Source organism: Coturnix japonica, chromosome 5 (genome assembly GCF_054131305.1).
Source record: "Coturnix japonica strain WE chromosome 5, WE-NBRP24, whole genome shotgun sequence".
Lineage (NCBI taxonomy): Eukaryota > Metazoa > Chordata > Aves > Galliformes > Phasianidae > Coturnix > Coturnix japonica.
The window spans coordinates 10,072,664-10,096,012 of record NC_140667.1 but is presented as its reverse complement, the minus strand read 5'-3'; the positions used below and the strand labels follow the sequence as shown (position 1 = coordinate 10,096,012).

General features: G+C 40.3%; 3 protein-coding genes and 1 long non-coding RNA gene across 23 annotated transcripts in view; 2 read left to right on the top strand and 2 right to left on the bottom strand.

Annotated features, from left to right (window-relative positions):
* The window catches only part of TSPAN4 (tetraspanin 4), a 380,904-nt gene extending 372,960 nt beyond the window's left edge, over positions 1 to 7,944 (top strand). For all 17 annotated transcript variants that reach the window (XM_085548324.1, XM_015863754.3, XM_085548323.1 and 14 more), the window contains 2 exons: positions 777 to 860; positions 3,698 to 7,944. In XM_085548324.1, the coding sequence (XP_085404450.1) occupies positions 777 to 860; positions 3,698 to 3,766 (153 nt within the window). In that variant the 3' untranslated portion in view covers positions 3,767 to 7,944. The remainder of the gene's footprint in view (positions 1 to 776; positions 861 to 3,697) is intronic.
* CHID1 (chitinase domain containing 1) overlaps positions 1 to 23,349 on the bottom strand; it is a 262,547-nt gene that overhangs the window by 147,913 nt on the left and 91,285 nt on the right. The window lies entirely within an intron of this gene.
* LOC146760665 (uncharacterized) lies at positions 312 to 23,328 on the bottom strand. Of its 4 annotated transcripts, none has more exons than XM_085548328.1 (5): positions 21,475 to 23,328; positions 20,018 to 20,125; positions 12,156 to 12,274; positions 5,620 to 5,743; positions 312 to 4,394 (listed from the first exon to the last, which is right to left on the bottom strand). In XM_085548328.1, exons 1-4 carry the CDS (start codon positions 21,669 to 21,671, stop codon positions 5,634 to 5,636), a joined length of 534 nt encoding a protein of 177 aa, XP_085404454.1. In that variant the 5' UTR covers positions 21,672 to 23,328; the 3' UTR covers positions 312 to 4,394; positions 5,620 to 5,633. The 4 variants fall into 4 exon arrangements, with proteins under 4 accessions (XP_085404454.1, XP_085404453.1, XP_085404452.1 ...); XM_085548327.1 differs by having other exon boundaries at positions 312 to 3,491; XM_085548326.1 differs by lacking the exon at positions 312 to 4,394 and having other exon boundaries at positions 4,894 to 5,743.
* LOC146760666 (uncharacterized) lies at positions 15,499 to 18,409 on the top strand. The gene is made up of 3 exons (XR_014946353.1): positions 15,499 to 16,071; positions 16,904 to 16,999; positions 18,084 to 18,409. It is a non-coding gene; the product is annotated as an uncharacterized LOC146760666 (long non-coding RNA).

Genomic DNA, 23,349 nt, shown 5'->3' with positions numbered 1-23,349 from the left:
GTTATACAGGCTGAAACCACAAATTGGGTAGGCATTAGTCCTTGATGCATGCCATGAAAGCTACTGAGGACAGAACACTCTCACCCAGGTACATTTACAGGGCATGGGGCACAACTTCTGGTCCTCTTGCAGAGGAAGAGCACGGTATTTAAAGAAGGGTTTCACTTAGGCCAATTCCCATCCCACCAGACCAGGCAAAAAATGTGAGGTTAGAGCTGTTACAGAATTCAAAGCAGAAATTAAATAACAGAGGAACACTCATACTGCAGTTTAAACCGATGGTAAGAAATCAGCCCACATGCAACAGAAGCTATTGAATAGCTCTCACTTTATTTAGGTTTTTGTAAAATATAATGTTTATTGAACACATATATACACATACATATAGATTGTAAATACGTGTGCTTGTCCATATGTATTTTGTTATATATGTTACACAGTAAACATGGAGGAAAATAAATGAAAGACTCATTGCCAAATTCTAACTGCTTTTAGTTGGATTTTAGAGGGCAAAGGTGCCCCGAATCCGGTGCTTATTTTTAATTACTGGCCCAGTCTGACTGGAACAGAGCTTGTGCAGTGGTTTGGAGGTAGCATTACAGTCACTGCTCCATGCTCAAGCTTTAAACCAAAAATGCACTGCATTTGCTCCAATACTGCCATGAGGAAGCAGGGTACCCAGCAGCTTTGTGTGATCTGCCTCTTTCCTGTCTGTATATTCCCAGGGGAGTACAGCAGTGTGTTTATGGCTAATATCATATTCTCTTTTATTCCAGCCTTGCTACGAAACAGTGAAAATATGGCTCCAGGAAAACCTACTAGCAGTGGGGATCTTTGGATTGTGCACAGTACTGGTGCAGGTACACTTCAATAGTGATTTTCAAATCCTAAGTACTCTGAACCGAATAACAAGCAGACAGTGTCCAGTACTAACTTAATAACTCAGGTCTTGCAAACTAGGCTGAAACTGAGAGACTTAACTCTCTCCTATGTTTTCTTTCTGTTAGAATATTGAGCATGAGATACAGGACTGGGAATACTGCCCTCATTTTCTGAGCTACAAAGCACTGTAATGAGCAGTCACTTTATCAAGTGGTTTATCTAAGGCACACACTTGATTTCATGAAGAGGTAGTCCACAACATCCTAAGACAGAATTCTAATCATGGTGGAGCGCATTGTCTTTTAGAGCACCGGTGTTTGTCCAGCCGTTTTCCAAAGAGCGCAGTCAGCTTAGCCTAAATATCTAATATTAAAATAGCCTCATGGTAGCCTAAGTCTTCAAGCCCATTCAAAGTCTCACGGTAAATTCTAGGTTTAGATGTTGCTACCATAATTCCCCCTTCCCAATAAACCATACTCCTTTTCAACTAATTTCAGTGAAAGCAGGCAAGACTGGCACAGAGTTGTCAGTAACATTTTTACTTGCAGTTACTTCCAGCCTAACTTTGGTCACAGAAGGGTCAGTCATCAGTGCAGAATTTCTTCCTCTTAAAGATATGGGTCTTTAATCCAGCAGTGGTGATTCTGGCTGCTGTGCAGCCATGCTGGTCCAGTCCTTCACCTGAAGAAACATATGTGAAGGCTGCACTAGAGCTGTGGCACTTACAGCTGTTAGTCAGCCCCATATTGCATAAGGTCCCATTCCTGAACACCACACTGAAGACAGAGTTTAGTTTCCAGTTGCACCTCTCTCTCACACTCAACATAAAAGCAGAAAGGATGGCATTGCTAAGCTAATGCCATGTACCTCTAAATTAACTCCTTGTTTTAAATTCTGCATGGTGTACTAAGAGAGCAGCAAGACAGAAACTGGCATCAGGATTCACCTTGAGCTCTTCCTGATGTTGGATTAAGCAGAACTAACATGTATCTTTCTTTCTTGTAAGTCATGGCTGCAATTTATCAGTGCAAATGCCTGACTCCTTGTGGGCCCAAATTCAGTAGAGTTTTGTTCTGTTTTCCAATCTTTTAAGCAGATATGCTAAAGAAACAGGTAAGTGCATGCAGCAAGGCCGTGTGGCAGGGAGACAGTGTAAGAACATTGTTGTTAATGTGTCACCACACTTCAAAAACATGGCTTTTAAGCATCTACCCAGCACTTAGTGAATCTTTAAAAGATGCATGGAAAACTCAGCAGTCTATGGAGGTTTCCTTGCCACTGACCTTGATTATATGGAAGGTATTTAAGAGCAAATACCAGCTTTCTGACCAACAGGAGTGACTAATTTTTAATGGGAGAAAACATTTCAGACAATTTAAAAATGCTAATTAATACTGCCAGCAAGTGCTGTGAAATACAGAGAAAATACCTCAGTACAGAAAAGCTTTCATCAAAGTCTGTCCTGAGCTGCTCTTTGTGATTGAATGTAATTGATGATGAAAGACTCAATCCGCTGTCACCTAACATGAACCGGGCTCCCTCTGTTGTTGCTGTGATGTGGTTGATATTGCCCTAAGTACGTGACAGCTTTTGTTTTTCATGTTAATGATATTATAGTTAGAATCCCACCATGACACAACTTGAAGGACACACAGCAGATGTGGCAGGAGAATGTTCTTCAGTCACGCACGCTGGAAATTGTATAACACACTCAGCCACTCAGGTTTTATTGCACAGCTGTCTCTGAAAGTGTTCCTTTACTGGGAAATAGAAGGCAGTGTTCTGGGGGCTGCTTCCAAAAGGCATATGCTTATAGTAAAGCAGCTAATCAGTGCCTCACCACTTACTTCATATTCATGGACAGTGAAGAAGATAAACAGCTACGTAACCTCTTTCTGTTGTTTATTCATGAAGTAGCATAGGCAAAATTCATGTCCTTTCAAGAATATCCATCGATGGAATGTACCACTTAAGGAAAGCGTAACATTCAAGTGGTCAAATTAATTAGCTGCTTAAAATAGAATTCACACCAACAAATTCTACCAGGCGAACCTTTATCTCAATGAAAATTTGTACAGCAGTGTTTGTTACAAAAGAACAGCAATGACCAATTAGTGTAAGTAAGTACTGTAAATAGAAGGAAAACAGGATTGTGTTTCTCATCCCCTTTTCTGAGGAATTACTGTACCAGAGGCAACGTGGCAGGTCAGTATTCAGGCTGGGAAAAGCAGCCACCTATGCCTGCTGCTTCTCTTGAACAGCCTGAGCAGAAGGAAAGACACATACATTGTTGATGAGCCGATGATGATGATGATTAATGCAGGGACAGTCTCTGGTGATTCCTCCAAAGGGATCTGTGCACACACATGCTTGGAAAAGTAAAGTGGAGTAAAGTAAACCACAGCGTCCCTTGGGTCAGAGATGAAACTGCTTGTCTTTCAAAACAACAGCTACAGAGATAACCACAGCCCCACAGCTGAGCAGGTTGCTGCTATGAAACATTTCTGAGCAAAAGACATTCAAACATTTCTTTTCAATGTACCTCTCCCCAGTATCTGGTCACTGCTTTCCATGGAGAAATCAGCTCTCCCGTGCCCTCATTGTTCATTCTGTAGAACAGCAATACAGATAAGGATAAAAGGCAGACAGAAACTAGGAACATGAGCTGGCAGGAAAAGCAGTGTGTGATGTCTTTCTGTGCGTGAACAAAACCAGTGTAAGCATGCTTCTCCCTCTTTTGTTTTGTTTGCTTTGGTTTCAATAGATTTTCTCTTTTACTTACTGAAAAAATGATTATTATTTCTTTTTCTCTTAGATTCTCGGACTCACCTTTGCAATGACCATGTATTGTCAGGTAGTCAAGGCAGACACCTACTGTGCATAGATGCCATTCCCAGTCTTTTTGCTTCTCCTCCAAAGGACACAGGAGAAAACTCCTTCATGCTCATTCTTCTGACCTTTTTTTTCCCCCCTTTGTATTATAAACTGTGTATATTGCTATCTTTCTGGAGATTTTGTGAATCACCCCATTTTATTGAAGGAGGAAGAAAAGAAAGAATCAGTACTTGAACTGGCACAGGTAAGAAGCAGCCTTGTCTATGAACAGAAGAAAATCTGCAAACACCGAGGGTTCCTTTCCTGTGGCCTATGGCAAAGCAAAGGGAGGCTGCTGATGAGGGGCTCATCTGCAAACCAGCGTTAGGAAAAGACTGCACTGACACAACCTCTGTGAAACCTGCCAGGTCGCCTTCCAGCATTTCACAGTCTGGAAGAGAAGGTGTAGAAAATGTTCTTCAGCACAGAAGGAAGGTACAGAGTAGCTCGCGCTGGATGCAGGTGTAATTTTACTACAGTTTGCACACAGCTAAAATGTCAAGAGCAAGCAGCCTTTGCTCCAAGTCTCTCGAGATGATTTTGTAGCCAGGATCATCTGCAGAAATATGTTCTTTTAAAGGAGTATTTTTAATTTCATGTGCTGCAAAGTCAGGCTTTTAATCTGAATCTGAATCTGGCTGTTAAGAGAAAACAATATTGAACAGTTATTAATTGCCAGTGGCATATAGGTGATAGTTGACTGAATATGTAATATATGGTAGATTCATGTACACACACTGTTCTGAAAGGAGGTGAAAATAACCAGCATCTAATCTCACAAAGTGGGAACCTTTCTATCCCATTTCACATTCCAACTTAAATAACCAGGAAGGACTTATTGTAGGAGGCACTATCGTTTATACCTTTGGGAAACAAGTAATTACTTTCGGCTGTATCTTCATTTCAGTAAACAACTTGTGAGTGGGCTCCTCAGTCATTCTACTATGATTTTATTCTTTATCATCTCTGTTTCAAGTTAGCCTGCCAAAAAATATCACTCATTTCCATGCCTGAAGATTTGTACTATGCTGTCAGCTGTTCCTTCTCTAAATGTCACCATTTCATTAATTTACTCTGGAAAAATCATCATCTGCAGGTATGATAGAGTTCTCCTTGCTAAGAATCTTTGCACATTGCTCATTTTTCCAAGAGTTATTATGACGTGGGGTGTTTTTATGCTTAGCAGTTTTTTTTTCAGCTGTGTGCTTGCAACAGCCAAGGCACATCAGTCTTTGTTAGAACTGAAGTCATCTCACATTTGTGCTTTTCATACCCATCTTCCTCCTCCTGGCTTCAAAGGCTGTTGGCTACAAAACGCCCACATGTTATGAGCCAACCACAGTGCCCTGTTCTCACAGAAAGCACAGTGCATCCATTCTTACTGGGCCAGAGTAGAAGCATACCTCAAGCTCAGGCAAACAAGTTAACCTGTACCTTCAGTGCTTACAACAGCAGGTCTCAGTCACAAGTGACATTTAGCTTACCTTGATTCAAGGCAATTTCCAGCAATAATGCTGGCCTTGCCAACCTGCGGTATTGAACACCTCCTTACCACCAGCAGTAACCCTCCTCTGGACCTGCACCACTGATGAGTCTGACTCTCACTTATGCCCCCTTTCATGCATCAGCCCCTGCAGCACAGGATATTTCGCTGTGCAAAATAGAGTGAAAGTAATGCACTACTTGTGTATATGTTATGTGGCTTCCTAATCACATGCTATCATAGCAGCCTCACTGCTAGTAAAGGCTTTTATTATGATGCCAGCAAGCCAGAAATGTTAACAGAGCACAACCTGTGACTGAAGCTAAACAGTGAGTATCCCAGTGAGTACACAGACAATCTGTGCCTTGAGCAAGACTTACTTGTGGAGTTGTAATCACAACAGGCTTGATGCTCTCTGCTTCTTGAGCCCAGGCTGGCCTGTCAACAGTTGCACTCTTGGAGCAATGGAGTTGTCTCCTTTCCTTTCTCTCTCATTTTTCTTAACTGCAGAGAAACAATTGTAGCCTAGATGAACCATGTGTGAGTTTTTCCCATGATTCTTAGTTTGTACTCACTGTTTGTTTCTGCTGACAGCGCTCAGTTTCCAGCACTGAAAAGCAGCGTAACAGAATGATGAACACATTAATAAAACAAGGATTTTTTTAAAGAAAGATAAAAGTAGACAAGTCTATCTGTAGTGATCCCAGCCATTAAAAATTAACAGATTGACAGCAGGCCCGATGGCTCAGCTGGTAAGAGCAAACCCTTGTGCAACAGAGCTTCTGCAGAGGGCAGTGCTCATCAGTTTGCCTGATGGTGGTGCAGGGAGAAGACATCACAGGCCTCACGCTGTGAGACTCCCAATAATGCATGCCAAACTCTTAGAGCAGACTGCTAGGCAGACTTTGAGCTACACCTACAGAAATAAAAACACAAAAAGAGAAACAGAGAAGACACATTGCATTTTCTGGTTCCCTCTAATCGTGTGCCACACTTTAGGCATCCTTGCAACAAGACGAACTGCCTCATTTTTCAGAAACATGTACCTACAGACAGTATGAACGGCATTCACTTTGTAAATCCCATTGCAACAGCAGCACCTACTGAAAAACAAAACCAAAACTCACTGCCAGCAGAGGTGCTTGAGCAACTTATCACTAGTTTGAACTGGACTGTTTTCTATATTTGATGTTATTAACTCTCTTCATACAGGCCTAGCAGATGTTATGGTGCTTAAAGCATTACCAGCACAATCCAATTTCAGACTTATGAACATACTGACTATAACGAGCCTCAGCTTTTTCAGATTTCTTTTCAAGAGCATTACATCCTTTTCCTCCTGATGAGGTCAAACTGTTTGGTGATGTGTAACAGCAGCTATTTTTTATTTTTCTTCTAAAAAGCAAAACCAGATTGTTCCATATTATGTATAAAAGTTGACATTGAACTGGTTGATTATAATTACCTTGTAGTACATAATGCCTGTTTAAAAGAGTGCTCATAGTACATTTATGCATAGTAACACAGAAGTCATTCCAGTTGCTTCCTTTTGTGTTTTTGTCACTTTCATAGTAAGGTCTTTTATATTACTTGCACTTGTTTTTAAATGTGAAGGAGGACTCGAGACATTTAAAGACACAACCAAAGGCAACAAAGAACACAAGGCAGAGAACTCCTCATTTAAACTCCTTGCTCTTTCTGCTTAATAACAAGATGTGAAGGCATAGGGTGCACAGCTGGACCTACTGAATGCAGCAAGACCAGGATTTAGCTTTTAGAGTCAGTCCAAAATAATTCTGGATTTTCATCTTCATAATTATGAGAAATATATATATATATATTTAAGAAAATGTTTTTTATTTTCCTGCACAGCAACTGTCAGCAGCAGCCAAATCGTATTGCTTGTACCACAGAATTATTTAGCTCTAACATATTATAATGCACAATCACTGACGTTCACTCCAGTTTGTGTTCTATGAGTATTCCTTTACTCCTCCCCCTCAAATCACATCAACTCGTACAGGTTTATGCTTCCATTTAATAATTACCATTTGAATGCAGCATTGTATGTATGATTTGTAAAACAAAGAGAGGAAGAAACTCAATCGGAGTTGTACAAATACATTTTCCAGCATCAGCAGTCTGGCTGCAGTGTGAATCCACCCAGCCCCTCACTGCTCACAAGCTGATCTCCATTTACCCATTAGAGTCCTTCCTGCACGTGGCTTCAGGCTGCTTGCTCCCCCATTCATAGGCAGGACAGGAGGTTGTCAGCATGGAAGAAGTTAATGCCCTTCACTTACCACTGGGCTTCATTGCTGTGCTCGATAGAAATGTGGCACCGAAGGTAAGCAGGAAAAAATAAAAGCATTGATTGTGGCATTTATTTTAAAACCCAACTTGTTATTAACTTTGTCCACAAGGATTTGTGCTACGTGTGAATGATCTTCATAGCTACTTAGGAAATTCATAGTAAGAAAACAAGTCAGGACTCGCTATGGGAAATTGTGTTTGGATTCCATTGTGAATTCTTAGATTGTCACCCGTATCCTACCACAGCGGGCAGATCTCAGCTCCTTGGGTTTTGTCACTGCAACTATTATACATTATATACAACTATACATTTTTGTGCATTCATATACAGAACAAAATTGAAAATATACATTTTATTTTTAAAAAAACTATTAAATATTCTTTAAACTTTACAACAGAACGTCTTTTGTATTCTTTTTAAGGAACTGGGCTGCCAGCTCTATGAGTACCCGCATACCCAAAGATGTGCCAGCACATGCACTGTACCTGATTAAAAAAAAAGCAGCATACTTCTTTTTGTCATTTCTCATTACCCATCTTTGATTGGATCTCTCCTTCCTTATTGATTTTTTCTTTATTTACGCAGCTCACCCATTGCCAGGTAAATTTATGCTCCCTTCTGTTTCCTCTTAAGGACAACCTGAAATTATGCGGTAGTCAATGCAGGTAACTCTTCAGAAAATATTGGGGGATGGGTTTAATAATGTAACAAAAAGCCGTACACCCTAATCCAGTTGTTATGTGTAGAGCTAATCCGTCACTGATAAATCTGAAAGCGAATACCTTCTCTTCTGCTGAGGTAGTTGCTCACATTCAGAAATGACGTAGGAAAACAGAGGAAATTAACACCAGACAGTGTTAAAATAGAACATCAGGGACTCCTGCTCCTGATCTCCTGTGTCAGATCAAAAGGAGTTCTGCTTAGCCAAGTATCTTGTCTGACACTGCCTTTTCGATTTATTGCACCCTTCAGACACATTCACAGGTGAGCTTGCCTCTAAATTCAGTGCCTTCTGAGCAACACGGACAGACTAATGAGAGGGTAGATAGACACGGTGTGAAAATGGAGAACCAGAGAGCTTAGAGATTGTTGCAGGGAACCTCATAAAGTTGGCAGACATTTCTTCTGCCCCCAGGTCAGTAGCAGGCCTGCATTCCTTGACTCCCTTCATCCTGTTAAGTGTACCACTAGATGGTCTCACTGACCACATCTGTAGTCCCTCTCTGAACTCTGAGAAGATTTCCACTTCAGTCTTATATTGTAATGATGAATTTCACTATTTCATCTTGCTATATATGTTAAAGGCAAACAAAAAAACACACACCAAAAAACAAAAAAACTGTCACCTATATATTTCAAATGCATTGCCTTTCAATTTCATGTAGTCACCACTGGGTCTACACTTCAGAAATGCTGAAGTATAATTTCAGCAATATTATGGAAATTTATGGGCAAAGAGCAGTTCTATCACCTTTATAGCCTAATTTGTTTCCCCACTAAGGCTGTAACCTGGGAAATATAGATTACTATTGATTTTCAGGATCCCATTGCTTCAAAACTCAAAGTCCAGTATACCTTCCCAGCAGCCATCCTACTTCAGCTGTCTTTGCTTTCTGAACTACGCAGCAGCACAGACAGGTGTTTCTGTTTCAATTGGCAACAAGCTGACATTTCAGCTGACATCCTGCTTCTTTCTCTCAGATGTACTTCACACAACCCAGGAATGTCAGGTTTTGCTGATGATGCTCACTGTGTAGATGGAGTACTTTCTGTCCGCATGGCACTGTGGCTACAAAAGGAAACATGCTAAAGGTAGCAAATATAACAAAAGCTTCCAAAGTGCCTTACGGGCAGCCTATAAAGACTTCATCCCAACATTTGGCTTGAGACATCTAAAGTACAAAATACAGAGCCCTGCATGTGTCTTACTTTCTGGTATGTTAAAAAAGATAAAGAATCTACCAGTAGTAACTTACCCAGCAACTGCAGTTTGAAAGGCTGTTCCCAAACAATGAATCCATAAGTCATTTTACCCAAGGCCTTGCTCTTTTTCTAAATAAAACTCCTTATAGAAACAGGTATGTTGTTCTGTTCACTAGAAATTGTGATTTTTGTTAACTTGTCCAAACCCCTTAGTTTACATTCCCTCAAATAGCCAGATGCAAGTGGGAGAGCAATGTGGGGTTCTTGAAAACTGCCTCACAGTGAATGTTTCTTTAGCAAAGAAATGTCCAATCCACTGAAACTGTTTCTACTGAAGTTGTTTGGGCAAAACATTTTGTTATGGCAGAGCTGCTTAACACCAACTTCCCTGTACCAGTGCTTTAAGGAATAATTTGAAAGCATGCAATATAAAATTCCCACTTAGTTTCCACAGGACTATTACAGGATGTGGTTTAAATCACAGACAACAAATGAAAATATACAGTTGTATAAATCTACATGATACAATGCAAATTTTGTACAAGAGACAGCATAAAAAGCAATTATTAACATGTATTGACTATGTATTTTATTTTCCATATCGGCAGTGAGAAAAGTTTCAGGGGTAGAGTATTCATCCTGAAGATAAATTACATCAGACATAAAGGGATTTCAGGAACTGGCTTGTGAAAGTCTATTCAGATGCACCTCACCTCCTTCCTCCACAGAGGTCTTTCCTCAGCGTTAATGATGAACATGATTAGACAATTCTGATAGAACACAAGATACTGAGATCAGCCTCAGCTCAGAAACATTCCTTTTACTGTATTGAAAAGCTCACCTGCAACCACACAATACTGAGGGGATGAGCAGTGTAGTCATCCCCATGTTTTTCCTTATTGCAAAGCTAACTGTGCCAGGTAACTTCTACCCCAAAAAATGCACCAAAAACCCTACACTGATATCCCACTGAGCTTTCATTTCTGAAGGAACTGAACTCTCCCCTCCTGCCAAGGAACTTCATGTTATTTGCAGACTTAGTTAAGACGAAGCATTTGCAAGTTCTTTAGGAAAACAGTGTTTCAGCATGGAGCTGGTTGTGGTGCTTTCTTGGAAGCTCCCCTCTTTCCCTCAGTGTACCTATACCAGATTGCTTATGACAGCCCAGGACAACATATTTCTTTATAATCCTCAGGACATCACACAGCCTTCCTCCCTCACCATCAATTGCTACTGGTTTGCAACTGCAGGAACTCTACCTGAAAGTGACACTGGCATTAGATGAGTAAGGAGGCTGTGTGGGGCTACAAGAAGGGAAGGTATGTTGGGTAAATTCTTAACACTATGAGCTCAGCTGCAGGAACTTGACAATATGTTAGAAAGAGAAACAGAAATGTTCCCCCCCTCAAAAGTCAGAAGTACTTTGGCTGTTCTGGTGAGCAGCTAAGTTGTGTTACTTGGCCTTTCAAGAACAGAGATGCCCCTAAACCTCATATTTGAAAGTAGTCCTACGTTCTGGGGAAGAACAGAAACTGTGAACTCAGACCTGTGTGTAACTGAAGGCACTTGGGATTTACAAATGCAAGTACAAGAGTGCATAAATTGAATTAATATGTCATATAATTACCCACTCGCTTTCCCTAAACTAAATAACTTACCAGCTTGGAAGTACAACTTGTTGTCATGGAGCCTGCTTGATATTTGGTGCTAATAAAAATTGAAGTTTTAAATTTCTGTCCTGTGAAGTCCGTGCATTCAAGTTCTTCACTATTAATCACCTTCTTACATCCAACTGTGCACCACAGATGGCTAATGCGATGTGGTACATTCTCCACTAGCAAAACAATCTTTGAAGTAAGTCCTCACATGTTTAAAAGAATTGTTATCACGTGAAAAACTGGCATAATTAAAACCTTAGAGGAGATCACCCATGCTGATGGAATCAAGAGTTAATGTTCATTCAAGCAATACACATATGTACCCTCTTCTCAGAATCAGAATATTCCAGTGCAAGCAATCTTTGTTTTTAAAGGATGATGCAGGACTCCAGTTTATCCAGATGTTTATGTTTGCACCAAGGAAGGCAGGGAAGAAAAGGGACACTAAAAATGACAGATATTGAAAAACAAACAAACAAACCACAGATGCAAAATATGGGAGGAATTTGGAAACAACCAGAAGAGCTGGGTATGTAACTGTAGGCACCTGAGCAGAGTTTTTCCTTACCATAAGGCACAACAGAGCAGCATCTCATGAAATACATGGTAAACCCTTTCACAATAAACACTCTTCTTCCAAAAAGATGCTCCCAGAACTGAATCACAGCCACAGTACACATACAGTAAGTCCCTCTACAAACCATCCCATCCAAACCGTGTGATTTAGCAGACTGAGAAGTTCTGAGTTTTGTGTGAACGTGCAGGTGGTGGATCCTTGTCTGTAGATGCCATAAGTCAGATCTATGTGAGAAAAGCTATGATGCCTCACTGATGCTACAGCCAGAGGCAATCAGCTGATCCCTGGGTACAGTCTTACCAGCTCAGTCAGTCATGCAGGTTACTTCCTAGCAGAGACACCACAGCTGATATTGTCACCCAAGAAAGGAAAGCAGTCACCAACCCCATCCTGTGTATACAAGGTCAGAAGTACGCAAGTAAGCGTTCAGTGCTGTTTTCTCACCTTTTTTCTTTGATCCTGCTGTCGTTCCAGCTGCTTGTTTGTCCTCTTCCAGGGCTCTGACAGCAGTTCCATCACCTCCCCTCCCTGATGCTTTATGTTCACAGAGCTTAGGAAAGGGCCTGGATGATAAAAACAGTTACAAGGAGTAAAGAAACTGATTTCTCTTATCTCCTCGAGCCTTCAGTACTGCCGACATCCCAGGAGATCAGTGTATGGAGAAGTGAAGGTGAATTTATACATAGTTTAAACATCTGAAAACTGCTGAGATCCATGACATTCTGGGGACTCAACACATGACAGCTGACACATCGCTGGCTCTCATGGAGCACAGTGTCCTGCAAGTCATGTGGTTTCTTAACATCAGTGCAATTACACAAAATGTCAGGGTGTTCACACAACCAGATGTAGCACCCAGTAGCTGAGTGCCCCACTGCCTTATTTACAAGAAGCTCTTATTAGGCACAAACACAAATTCGGGACAACACAGCTCCAATGATGCAAGCTTAGTTCATTTTCATTTTCATCCAGTGACCTCTCAATGAAAATTAGTGATTCCCTGAGAGTTTTATAGCGTGAAGTGGCAAATTAAATTGAAATTGAGATAATCCCCAGAAATGTGTACACAAGTAAAGCAACTCTAAGTCCAGATGCATTTCAGACTGGCAGGTTCTTGTATAAATAAAAAAAAGTAATCTTCTTCAATGAAGGTGTTCTCAAGCCTTTCAATTTCCTGAATACATCCACAAATAAATCACGTTGTGTCTACACTATCATCTGCAGTGGGACCACTCAGATCTCTATCAGCGAATGAATTAATATTGGAATGTATTATGTGAACCAGAAGCACCACTGAAGTTCCCAGACAGGAGTTAAAATAAAAAGCAGTTGTGTGAGGCAGCTGTTTTCTCATCTCATCTACTGATGGCACACAGCTCAACGTAGTTTTTATTTCAGTATTTCCACATAGCAACATTTGCTTGTGTGAAAGCTTACACAACATCTTGGTTCATGTGAGAAAGTTGCAGAGCAACTCTTTTATTTCTTTTTTTTTTTTTTTTTTACCAGTTTGGGTTAAATTGTTCCAGTGGAAACAATGTAATAAATGAAAACCCTGAAGGAATGACATTCTGCATATACAGATACATAAACACGGAATTTAAGCCCCAGGAATGAAAGCAGATTTGTCGGCAGGAAAGGTTGTGCTGCAGTTTCATTTATGTCTTCAATACAATTTCTGAAGCAGAGAATGTGATGATTCCCCAGGGAAATTGCACAACCACAATGCCTAAGCATATTTAAAGATTATCATTCAGGGCTTTAAAATCCAACTCTGTTTCCATTAATCCACTGAGCTGCCGGCCCAATCTCACATTGGCAGGCTTGCTCACTCTTTAACAATAGAAAGCTTATTAAATATTAAGGTCTTAATCTTAAGTACTTCTGCATGTCTGAGAATAGTGCACAGGAAATAAACATTTTCCAAGTAACAAAATATATATAAGGGGTGGTATTAGATGAAGGTGGGTGTCCCCACACTGGCAGAACTGTGCAATAAATCCATTTGCATTAAAGCAGCCGGCCTGTCCCCACAGCCACGTTCTCCCCTCCTTGTCTAGACACTGGGTTCACTGCCTTACCTCGAAGGACACACTTCTCTCCTGTCTTGAAATGCCAGCACAGCACCAAGAACGAGGTTAGTGGAAGGATTCAATGCACTCTTCCCACCCTCAGGACAGTTTCAGATAGCAAACCGTGGTCAGACGAGCAATACACCCACAGGGTCACAATGTGGATATTGCCAGAAATGAAAGAAAGAGGAGCTTAGAGTCTGTGTGTATGCACGCAAACTCAGGTCAGTCAAGTCCAAAATACTGCATTTAGTGCTGAGTCATTGGAGGAACACAGTTACCATTTTCTAGGAAGAAATTCTGCAGCTCTTGCATTACAGTGAGGAGGCAGTGAGAGTTAGAAAACACACAGGGCTTCAAAACCCTTGGCAGGGATAATACAGTATGCAGGCATACAATGTAAGTCATTCTTTACTGCAAGTCAATCCCTTTATTAACAAGGGATTACAATCACAGCATTTGGTATCATTTGCACAAGTACAATTCACGTATTAACTCCTATATATACAAAACTCAATTCCACAATCAGCTCTTACAGAGCACTTTGCCAAGGCTTTTACATATAAGACTGTCAATACATCAGATTTAAATATCCCAAGGTGTCCTGGATGACTGCAGGGCGCAGCCATTTGCAAGACCCCAGAGGAATGTGGTTTCTTCATTTACCCAGAACTCAGCAATCTTTGCCCTTCTGCCAGCAGCCTGTACAGCCACGCAGACTGCAGGGAAATGCAAGGTCTGGGAAGCGACCAGTGTGAAACCAAGGCAATATTCTGATTCTTTTCTAAGACTGAAAGGCCACTCCTTTAAACAATTGCAGATTTGGTAATGAAATGATTCCCCCGGTAATCCTATCAGTCCTTTGTATGTGCACCAGCTCAGCTTGTTTACGCTTTACTTCATACTTGGCTATCTGTTTTATAATAAGATGCCTTTAGCAGTACTCACTGTAGGTGCTTACAAATACTCCTTTATGTGGAAAATTAACAAACCCAAACAATGGAATCATTTTAATGGACTTAAGTTACACAATAGTTTGAAAGAAAATAAGGTGTTACTTACAGAAGCACAGGAAGTAATTATTCAGATAATGTGCAGAACAATCTATGGGACATTAAATAAAAATAAGCATTTCAGCTCCCTTCTAAATACATTCTTTATAATCTCTTAATAGGTAAGACAAATTTGCCTTTGCCATAAATTCTACTCACCCTAACACAAAGCTTGGCAGATTTATCATAATTTAATTTCCTTCCTTATCCTTCTTCATTCTTAAAGTTTAATTGAACATTGGCAGAAATGAGCTCAAATTAAGCAGAGAGCAACCATGATTATGCATGGATGTTTACCAAGCCTCTGCACCAAATACTCCTGGAAATAAAAGGGTCTCCTTCTCCAAAGCATTACTGCTCCTCAGACCAACATTTGCCTTTTCAGATAGACCATACGTATATGGTACACGAGCCATGACAGGGATTGCAAACACGATGTACTTTGTAAGGCGTACTCTAACCAACAACACTGTACAGTTGTTTAACTTTGTGCAAATAATCAGCCTCACCTCCACATTCCTAAATAATTTCTGATGCCCATTTTCAATAGCAGTGGAAAAGGACACGGCACAAATAACTTCAGAACTGAGCCAGACATCCCTCCTCAGGGCGATGCATGTTGGATGCTTGTATGAATGCTGCCTTGCAGCTGAACATCAGGAATTTGGCAGTCTGACAGTAAAGTTTTACAGTGAAAGAACAGCGTGGGATGAAGAGATGCCCTTAAGGAAACTGAGAGCTTTACAGGTGCCTCTCACTTCCAGTTCAGCTCTCCCAGTCCAATAGAACTCCATCAAAAATGCAAAAAAGCTTCCATGTGCAGTGAGTCATGCTGCTGCTTTGCTTCACTCATGCTTGCTGTCACTGTGGGTAATATCTCCCTGCTATTGCAATGAAACCACCCAAATTTAAGTGCCTGACACCTGCACTGTCAAACTCTTCTCACAAAGAAAAGATTTTATTATTTTGTGTTTATTCTGAAACTAGAAGTAAATTCTTTCAAATGTGACTGTTTACTTCCCTGTAACAGAAATACTAAGTCACAGCCTGAAGCAGTGATTGAGCACCTGGTAGGAAGGCAGGGCAAAGCCAAAGGAGTTCAGGTGTATGCAGTACACCTGAGTGACAGGAAGGAGTGGAGTCAGGATCCACCCCTTCCCAGACTTCATTTAAGGGCTGGCAGTAGAGGCAGGCACCTTGTGCTGAAGATTCCTGTATACTGGAGGCCTTCTAAGGGTAAGCAGCTTCTTTTCTTTATTTCTGCACTTATGGCTGCTGTGTTTGGGCTTATCCTCATTTGCTGCAGCCTGGTACTTTTGCTTCTTTGCTGTAATTGCCATGCTTTCCATTGCCATTGCAGAATGGCCCCAAATGAGTGATTTGATGCTACTAATGGAAGTGCCCTTAAAAAGGGAAAGGAATGGATGTTATCATGAAAGCAGCAGGATCTATGAAAACTAGCTGAGCTACACAAATGCACAGTATAGCTGTGTGCTCAGAAATGCTCTCCTTTTCATCACATAGAACCATTTGCTGTTCTGCCCTTCCAAACAATGCTTACATATGTGATACAGGAAGGGTGGAAGGCACTGTTACTACTTTTGGTTTCTCCCATTCCCACTTTTTCAACACAACTGCAGGAGATGGAGCTAGATCATGTTTTCATTTGAAATTCATTAAAAGAATGGCAATCAGACTGCAGCTGCACTGCTAAGAATCTGTTTTAATTATAAGCAACAATAAAAATCCAAGAACACAAATAGGCTCCAGGCACACAAGTCACTGGGAAAGGTGGACATGGAGTCTTTAAGCAGTGACAGTGCCTGAACTGCAGCAATGCCCAAACACCAGGAATGTCTGTGCCTTCACCTACAAACAAAAGGGCTTGGGACAGAAAGATAAGCAGTGGTTTGGCTTGGACACTTTGTATGCACATGCACACCCTGACCTTGTAGTGACTTTCAAAGACAGAAGTACATCCTCTGGAGCATGCTCTTAAGTGAGGTTAACAGCACAAGGTCAGCCATGCAAAAAGAATCAAGTATAACCTTCTCACTTTTTTTTTTAGTCTGAGTAAAATGTGGGCAATGACCAGGGCACTGGAAGAAGTGTTCAAATGCTGGGCTGGAGGGAAGATGCCTCACAGGAAGAAGTTTCCTTAATGGTATGTAGACAGAACTATATTACCCTCCTTTTAAAGTACATAAGTAACAACGTGGCTAGGAAATATGTAGTTCTTTGAAAAATATGGCTGCTGTCTTCAGCTTTTGGATTCACTGCAGCTATTAATTCTTCCCCCTGATGGTGCAAATCACTATTTCTGTTTATTCTTTCTAGATTTACTTGTCCCTATATTTACAAGTAAAGCTCTTTTCAGAGCTATTCTTCCTTAACCTGTGGTGCAGAGGGGAGGAACAGGAGCATGCTCAACTTGACCTCTGTGCACTCATGCGTGCACACACAGTGATTTGTTGTCAACAGAACATGAAGCTCTTCTTGAAGTATTGACAGTGCTTATGAGGAAGCACCTGCTTTGCTCTGGTTTCTGATGACTCCACAGTAAGGGCTGGTCAGCAGGTAAAGGGATAGAGAGATGGAAGCCTTGGCTCTGTCTGACTTTGTGACAGACTTGCTATGTGACAGTGAAAAAGTTATTTTTTTACTTGTTTTCTTTCCATCATTTGTCTGTCCTGTTGAAAGCTGTGCTCTCTTTGGAACTCCATTCTCTTCCAGCAATTTGTGGATCTCCTTTTTTCTGCTTTGGGAACCTTACCTGTGCTTTCAAAGCAGTTGTGATTCCCAGCAACCCAAAGCTCCTGAGTTCCTTGCCAGAGAAAGGGCAGGAGAGGAAGGTGGCTTCTCATCTACTTGATAAATGAGTTTAATACTGCACATGCTTGAAATTCAATTTATACACCAATATGCATATCTCAGAAGGCAATGAGTATTTCAATATTCATGTTGTGATCCACAAAATTGACTCAGTAACTTAATTCTCTGCCAAAAAGCACTGGGTGAAGTCATCAGAAGAGTAGCCTTAGTTTTTACAAATACACCAGCCAAGTATACAGCTTTGATTCTGCCAAAATATTTCGTATTCCTAGGTTCTGAGAAAGATGAGGCACAGGGAAGACCTCGAGAATGCAGAGGCTTGTAGCTCTTTGCTGTTCCTACAGGAGTGAGAAAAAGAGAAAGCATCTCTTCTGAAAGTGGTGGCTTAACTCCATTCTCTCTCTCATTTGTTTCAGACAGCCATGAGAGCTGTGCTGCCCTTTCCTGTCCTGTTCACCACTGTAAGAGATGCAGACAAATTCAACAGCAGTTGTTGACTGGAGAAGATGAAGAATTAAGTGAAACCCGAACGTTGCTCAAGTTAAATATTTGAGCACTCTGCATCAGAGCAAACAGGCAAGTCCTCACTCTCCTGGTGAAGATTAATATTCTCCGGCACTTTATTTAATTATATCTCTTATCAAAACAATAGATATAATCTTGTCACGTAAAAACCAAAACTCTTGAAGCTTACTACACATTCCCTCTTTTATCAGTCAGTATTCCCAAGTGCTAAAACAAATACCTAAAGGCACAGTTTAGCCCTTAGTACTTTAATATAGTCAATAAATGTCTGAAGTGGGCTTTCAAGACATGAGCTCAGTCAGCCTCCTCTGCACAAATGCATCCTTATGTCAACTACAATTTCAGGATTGATATGAATGAAGAAAGAAGGAATTAGATGGAATTTAAGATCCTGGCAAACTGCTTGCCATAGAAAGTCCATCTAAAACAATTCCAAACTAACAGCAAAAGCAATTTAATTTTAATAGAAAGTTGTGGGTTAAAATACATAAGCAGAATGCAAAAATCTGATACAGCAGACAACCATTTAGTGCTGTAATTCTGAAAGCTTCAATGAATAAAATACTTCTTGACGTTAATTCGAAATGATAGCACCAAGCTACCCAGACTCCAAAATACAATCTGCCTGCTTAAGCTGCATTTATTGTTGGGAAGCATGAGACAACATATTTGCAAAAAGGGGTACATGCCATTATTTGCATTTGTGGAACTTGAGTGAGTCACCCAATAATTTGAATTGGAAGGAACCTTTAAATCATCTGATCCAAATCCCCTGCCATGAACAGAGTCACCTATAGGTAGATCAGGTGCTCAGAGCTCTTTCCTGCCTGACTTTGAATGTTTCCAGGGACAGGACATCTACCACCTCTCTGAGGTGAATGCAGCCTGTGCCAGTGCCTTATGGCCCTTACTGTAAAAACAAAACAACAACAACAACAAAAAAAACCCAAACAATTTCTTAAATCCAGTATAAATCTCCCCTTCTTTATTTTAAAACCGTTTACCTGTATTGCAATAGACCTTGCTAAGGAGTCTGTCCTCTCCTTTCTTATAGCCAATCAATTACTCCAAACACACCTGCCTGGTCTATTACCAGCTGCAGCTTAAGTGCAGAACAAAGGGACTTGGACTTTCAGGTAGCCAAATACATCAGTTGTTTTAAAGAAAGCAAATAATCATTATTAGCAGAGTCTTTTCACAGAAGGACATGAAATAGCAGAGTTAAAATAATGCAAATTTCTTATGCAGAAACATGAGCTTCACCACCCTACCATAGAATCACTGTGTAACCACAGGGCAAAGGGAACCAGTTTGGCAAACAAAACATCAGAATTTCTCTCTCTGCTCCTCCACTGCAATTGCACAATGCTCCCAAGCACCTTTCCCCTAACTCCTACAGCACAAGGATGCAGATATTGCTGTTGATGGGTCTTCGTTTACTGATGTCTACAAGAGTAAAATAAGAGGATTTTTTTTCCCCCTCTAATATTTAATAGAGGTGAAAACAGATATATTCAATCCTAAGAGATTTCTTAAGTTGGGCAGACACTGCACATTTGCTGTTTCCAGTCACAGACCTATTCTTTGTAAGTAGAAAGAGCACACACCAAAGGATCTGGCACACTGGAGGAGACAAGAGACCTCATTGAAATGCCTACCCAGGCCATTTCTAAATGCAGGTTCTAAGGAAGAATAGAAAAGGAAACTAATGATTAGCAAAAGTTATTGATGTCCTTAAAGTTTAAGGGTTCTTCTTTGGGGTGGTTGAGCTTCTATAATACATCCAAGCACATGAAATAAGGGAAAACAATATACTTGGTCTTACCTTTCTGAGCAGGATGAGAAGCAGAGGTAACTGTGATGTCCTGGTGTTACATAGTGGAGTAAACGGTGAATGTCAAAATCTTCTGACTTACACTCATTCTCCTCTGTCCTTCAAGGAAGGTAAAGTTTATCACTCAAGCAATCCTTCATGTAGCAAGATTGTCACAGCAAAAAATGAGAGAACTGGAACATTCTCTAATCTACTGTGACTGCACATGCAAAAAAATACAACCATCCTGCCTGGCTGATACCAAGTCACTGATTCCAGAATCAAAAGCACACAGTCTACTACTGGAAAGTCTATGGTTTCCTGCCACCACATCACACCTGTTGCAATTAGCTGCTTCACGTGAATGTAATTAGGAAAGCTGGAAAGTTTCTAGAAAATCAATATGCTGCTGGTGTACACTGAGCACAAGCTCCCTTAACGACCTTCAAAGCAACATGTGTGCATATGATGCAATTCTGCTCCCACTTGAGAAGTTGTACGTAGAAGGGCAGCTTTTAGTTTATTTCATGCTTTGCCTTCCCACACCAGGTAAGTGACAAATCTTAACTTATTTAAACTCCACATCATGGATGGATCAAATGTGATAACCTTTGTGCCTCATGGAAGCAACTCTCAAGTAGCCCTTTGCTCTGCTTTCAGCAGCTGACATGGAGAATGTAAAATTGTTTTCAATTCTGAGTCTCGAACTCCATCCACTTATTTTTTTAATTACAATTATAATTCATAATAACGTTCTTGTTCCAAAGTAATACGTGTAACGACAGATTTCCAGCTTTTAATCTCAAATGCTAACATGTGATAAATGACCTTATTTATTTTAGCAACATTTTGAATAACCAATGTTAATCAAATTCTGTTTTGTTCTAACCCCACAAAGTAAAACATGGGGAAATGGCCAGATGTAAGAAAGCTCAGCTTGGCATCAGCTATGTAATTGATACTGTTCACTGTACCTGAGATCTTGCTGAAACATATGGAAATTTGTTCCTACAACAGGATCAGGTTACAGAGCACAGTTTTTTGTATTCTTACTAGTACTTTAGAAAACTGAATGGTAGAATATTCTGTAGGAATGTGTTTATTTCAGTTTTACTACTTGCTACGTTATTTTTGCCGCTTTAACAGGAACACCAGATATTTCTCCCCATCGTACTTTGATTTTTTTTAAGTAAGTCCAATATCTCTGGCCCTGCAAGTACTTCATTTAAGAAGTATTTGCTTCTAAGGAGGAACAGGCATAATTTTTTTTCCCCGCTTTACTGAAAAATGTCTCAGTATACCACAAAGCAGTGCTTTTTGTTCTTTTTGAAGCACAGAAATGAAAGTCTATTGCCCAGCACTGTGGTCCTTACAGCACTGCCACCATAGCACTCTCACCCATTTCTGCCCTTTGCTCAGCTTGTTCCCCTTGTCAGAAGGCACAAAAACAAATGCCCTACAGAGCCCACCTTTGTACCAGTGTTGTCAACTCACAGAAGCGGTGAGGTGTAGATTTCAAGAGAAACCTGCCTTCATCATGGGTCACCGGTAGTACACAGCTTTTTTGCATTCTGTGATACCTAAACAAACAGGTAGTTGACACTTCCACACATAGAGAAATTAAGCGATCACACGATAAATCCATTAGAAGCAAGTCTTCATTCATTCTGGAGTTCAAGTAAATGCTGCCTAGTATTCACTTTATTTTCTGATAACTTCATGCTAAAGAACTATGCTTACTTTGTTTCTTTTTAACTGTTATTTTTAAAGGAACAAGTATGTTTTACCTTTAGAGACAAAAAGGCAAAATCCTTGGCCTCATACTATGAATTGCTCAAACTCACAATGTACTTCTCCTCTGGTATTTATTTTTCATTATATAGCAGGGTTAATTTGATCTTTCTGACACACAGATGTATTCATTCCATCTGTGAGGATGCTAAAGACAGTTATTTCTAGCAAAGCTGTACTCAAAGACTAACAGAACAGTTGAACTTCAGAGAGAATCATCATGAGACTGGAAAAAAAATGAAGAAAGAAGAGTGTCAAATTATGTATATCCTTTCTAGAGAGGAAACAATCAATAAAAATGAAATATTTTCTTCTTCCCCAAATCTTTCACTTTTAAAACCACTACCTACCAGCTAGTAGCTGGCAATGCATGCCATTTCAGATCTCAAACTCTTCTATTTGTAACTGATAATCTTTTTTTCTGAGACGTTCTGGTTCACTAATACCACTGAAAGTAGAAAAACAGCATAATAGAACTTAATTCTTGTGCAGATACCATTGCCAAAAGTGACTTTTAAATTGCTTTTGAACGAACCAGAAAGCTCAAGTTAATTGAACATGAGGATTCACGTAGCAAATTATCTCAGTACTAATGGTATGGAAGAAAGAAGCCTGATTAGTAAACCCTGCTGGATACTGCAATGTGAGAAGTCGAGAGATGCCAGAACTGAATCAGTGAGGTGAAGATCAATAGTTCTTTAATCAATGGTGGATTACAGTGGGATTTATTCCACTGAAACTAGCAGGGGCAGATAAATCCCCCGCTGAGATTAATTAATGGGAAGGGTGGATGCAAAGAGAAGGAGTGCAGTTATATTTGTGGCAGCTGTAAGTGGCAAGAAGAACGTCAGTGAGAGTACAGAGCTATTGCCTGGATCTCTGTTGGGGACCAGCAACACCCTCATCAAATTCCCACTACCTCCCCTTTCTTCCTTACAACAAAACACCTTGAAGCCTGTGTATTTCTACAAGCAGAAAACTGACAAAATAAAAAGCAGGGACAATCCTGGGGGGGGACAGGGCTGTTTTAAGCTAGTTAATAGCTTTTGAGTTAATATTAAAAAAAAAGTGTTTTATGTAGTCAAAAGCACCAATGTGTACAGGTAAATAATAACAGCTTTATTCAGAAAGATAGTGACCGTATTCACAGCACCTACTTAAATAAAGGTATTATCAGTGCTGCTGTAGTGTTCTCTAGGGGTTATCAGCATAATCCGTCATAACATGCATACTTTTCATTTCCATTGTAGCCTTTTGTGCTAAACACTACAGTTCCCACAAACTGATCACCAATGCATCATGTAATGGTGCTGAGTACTGAAAACTGAGACATTAAGCAGGCTAAGTAGAAGAGAGAAATAACAGAGCACCATTTCCTGCTTACAAAAATGATTTAGAAGCAAGTTGTGAATCAGAATTACTGTGATTTTGAACTACTTAAGGCATGTAGTAAAATGAATAAAACAAACAGTGTTAACAGCATAGTGTGTCAGTATTCAATCCTTTATCAGCCCGAGGGTAAGGTATCTAATTGCTGCCCTCCCGCTCATCCT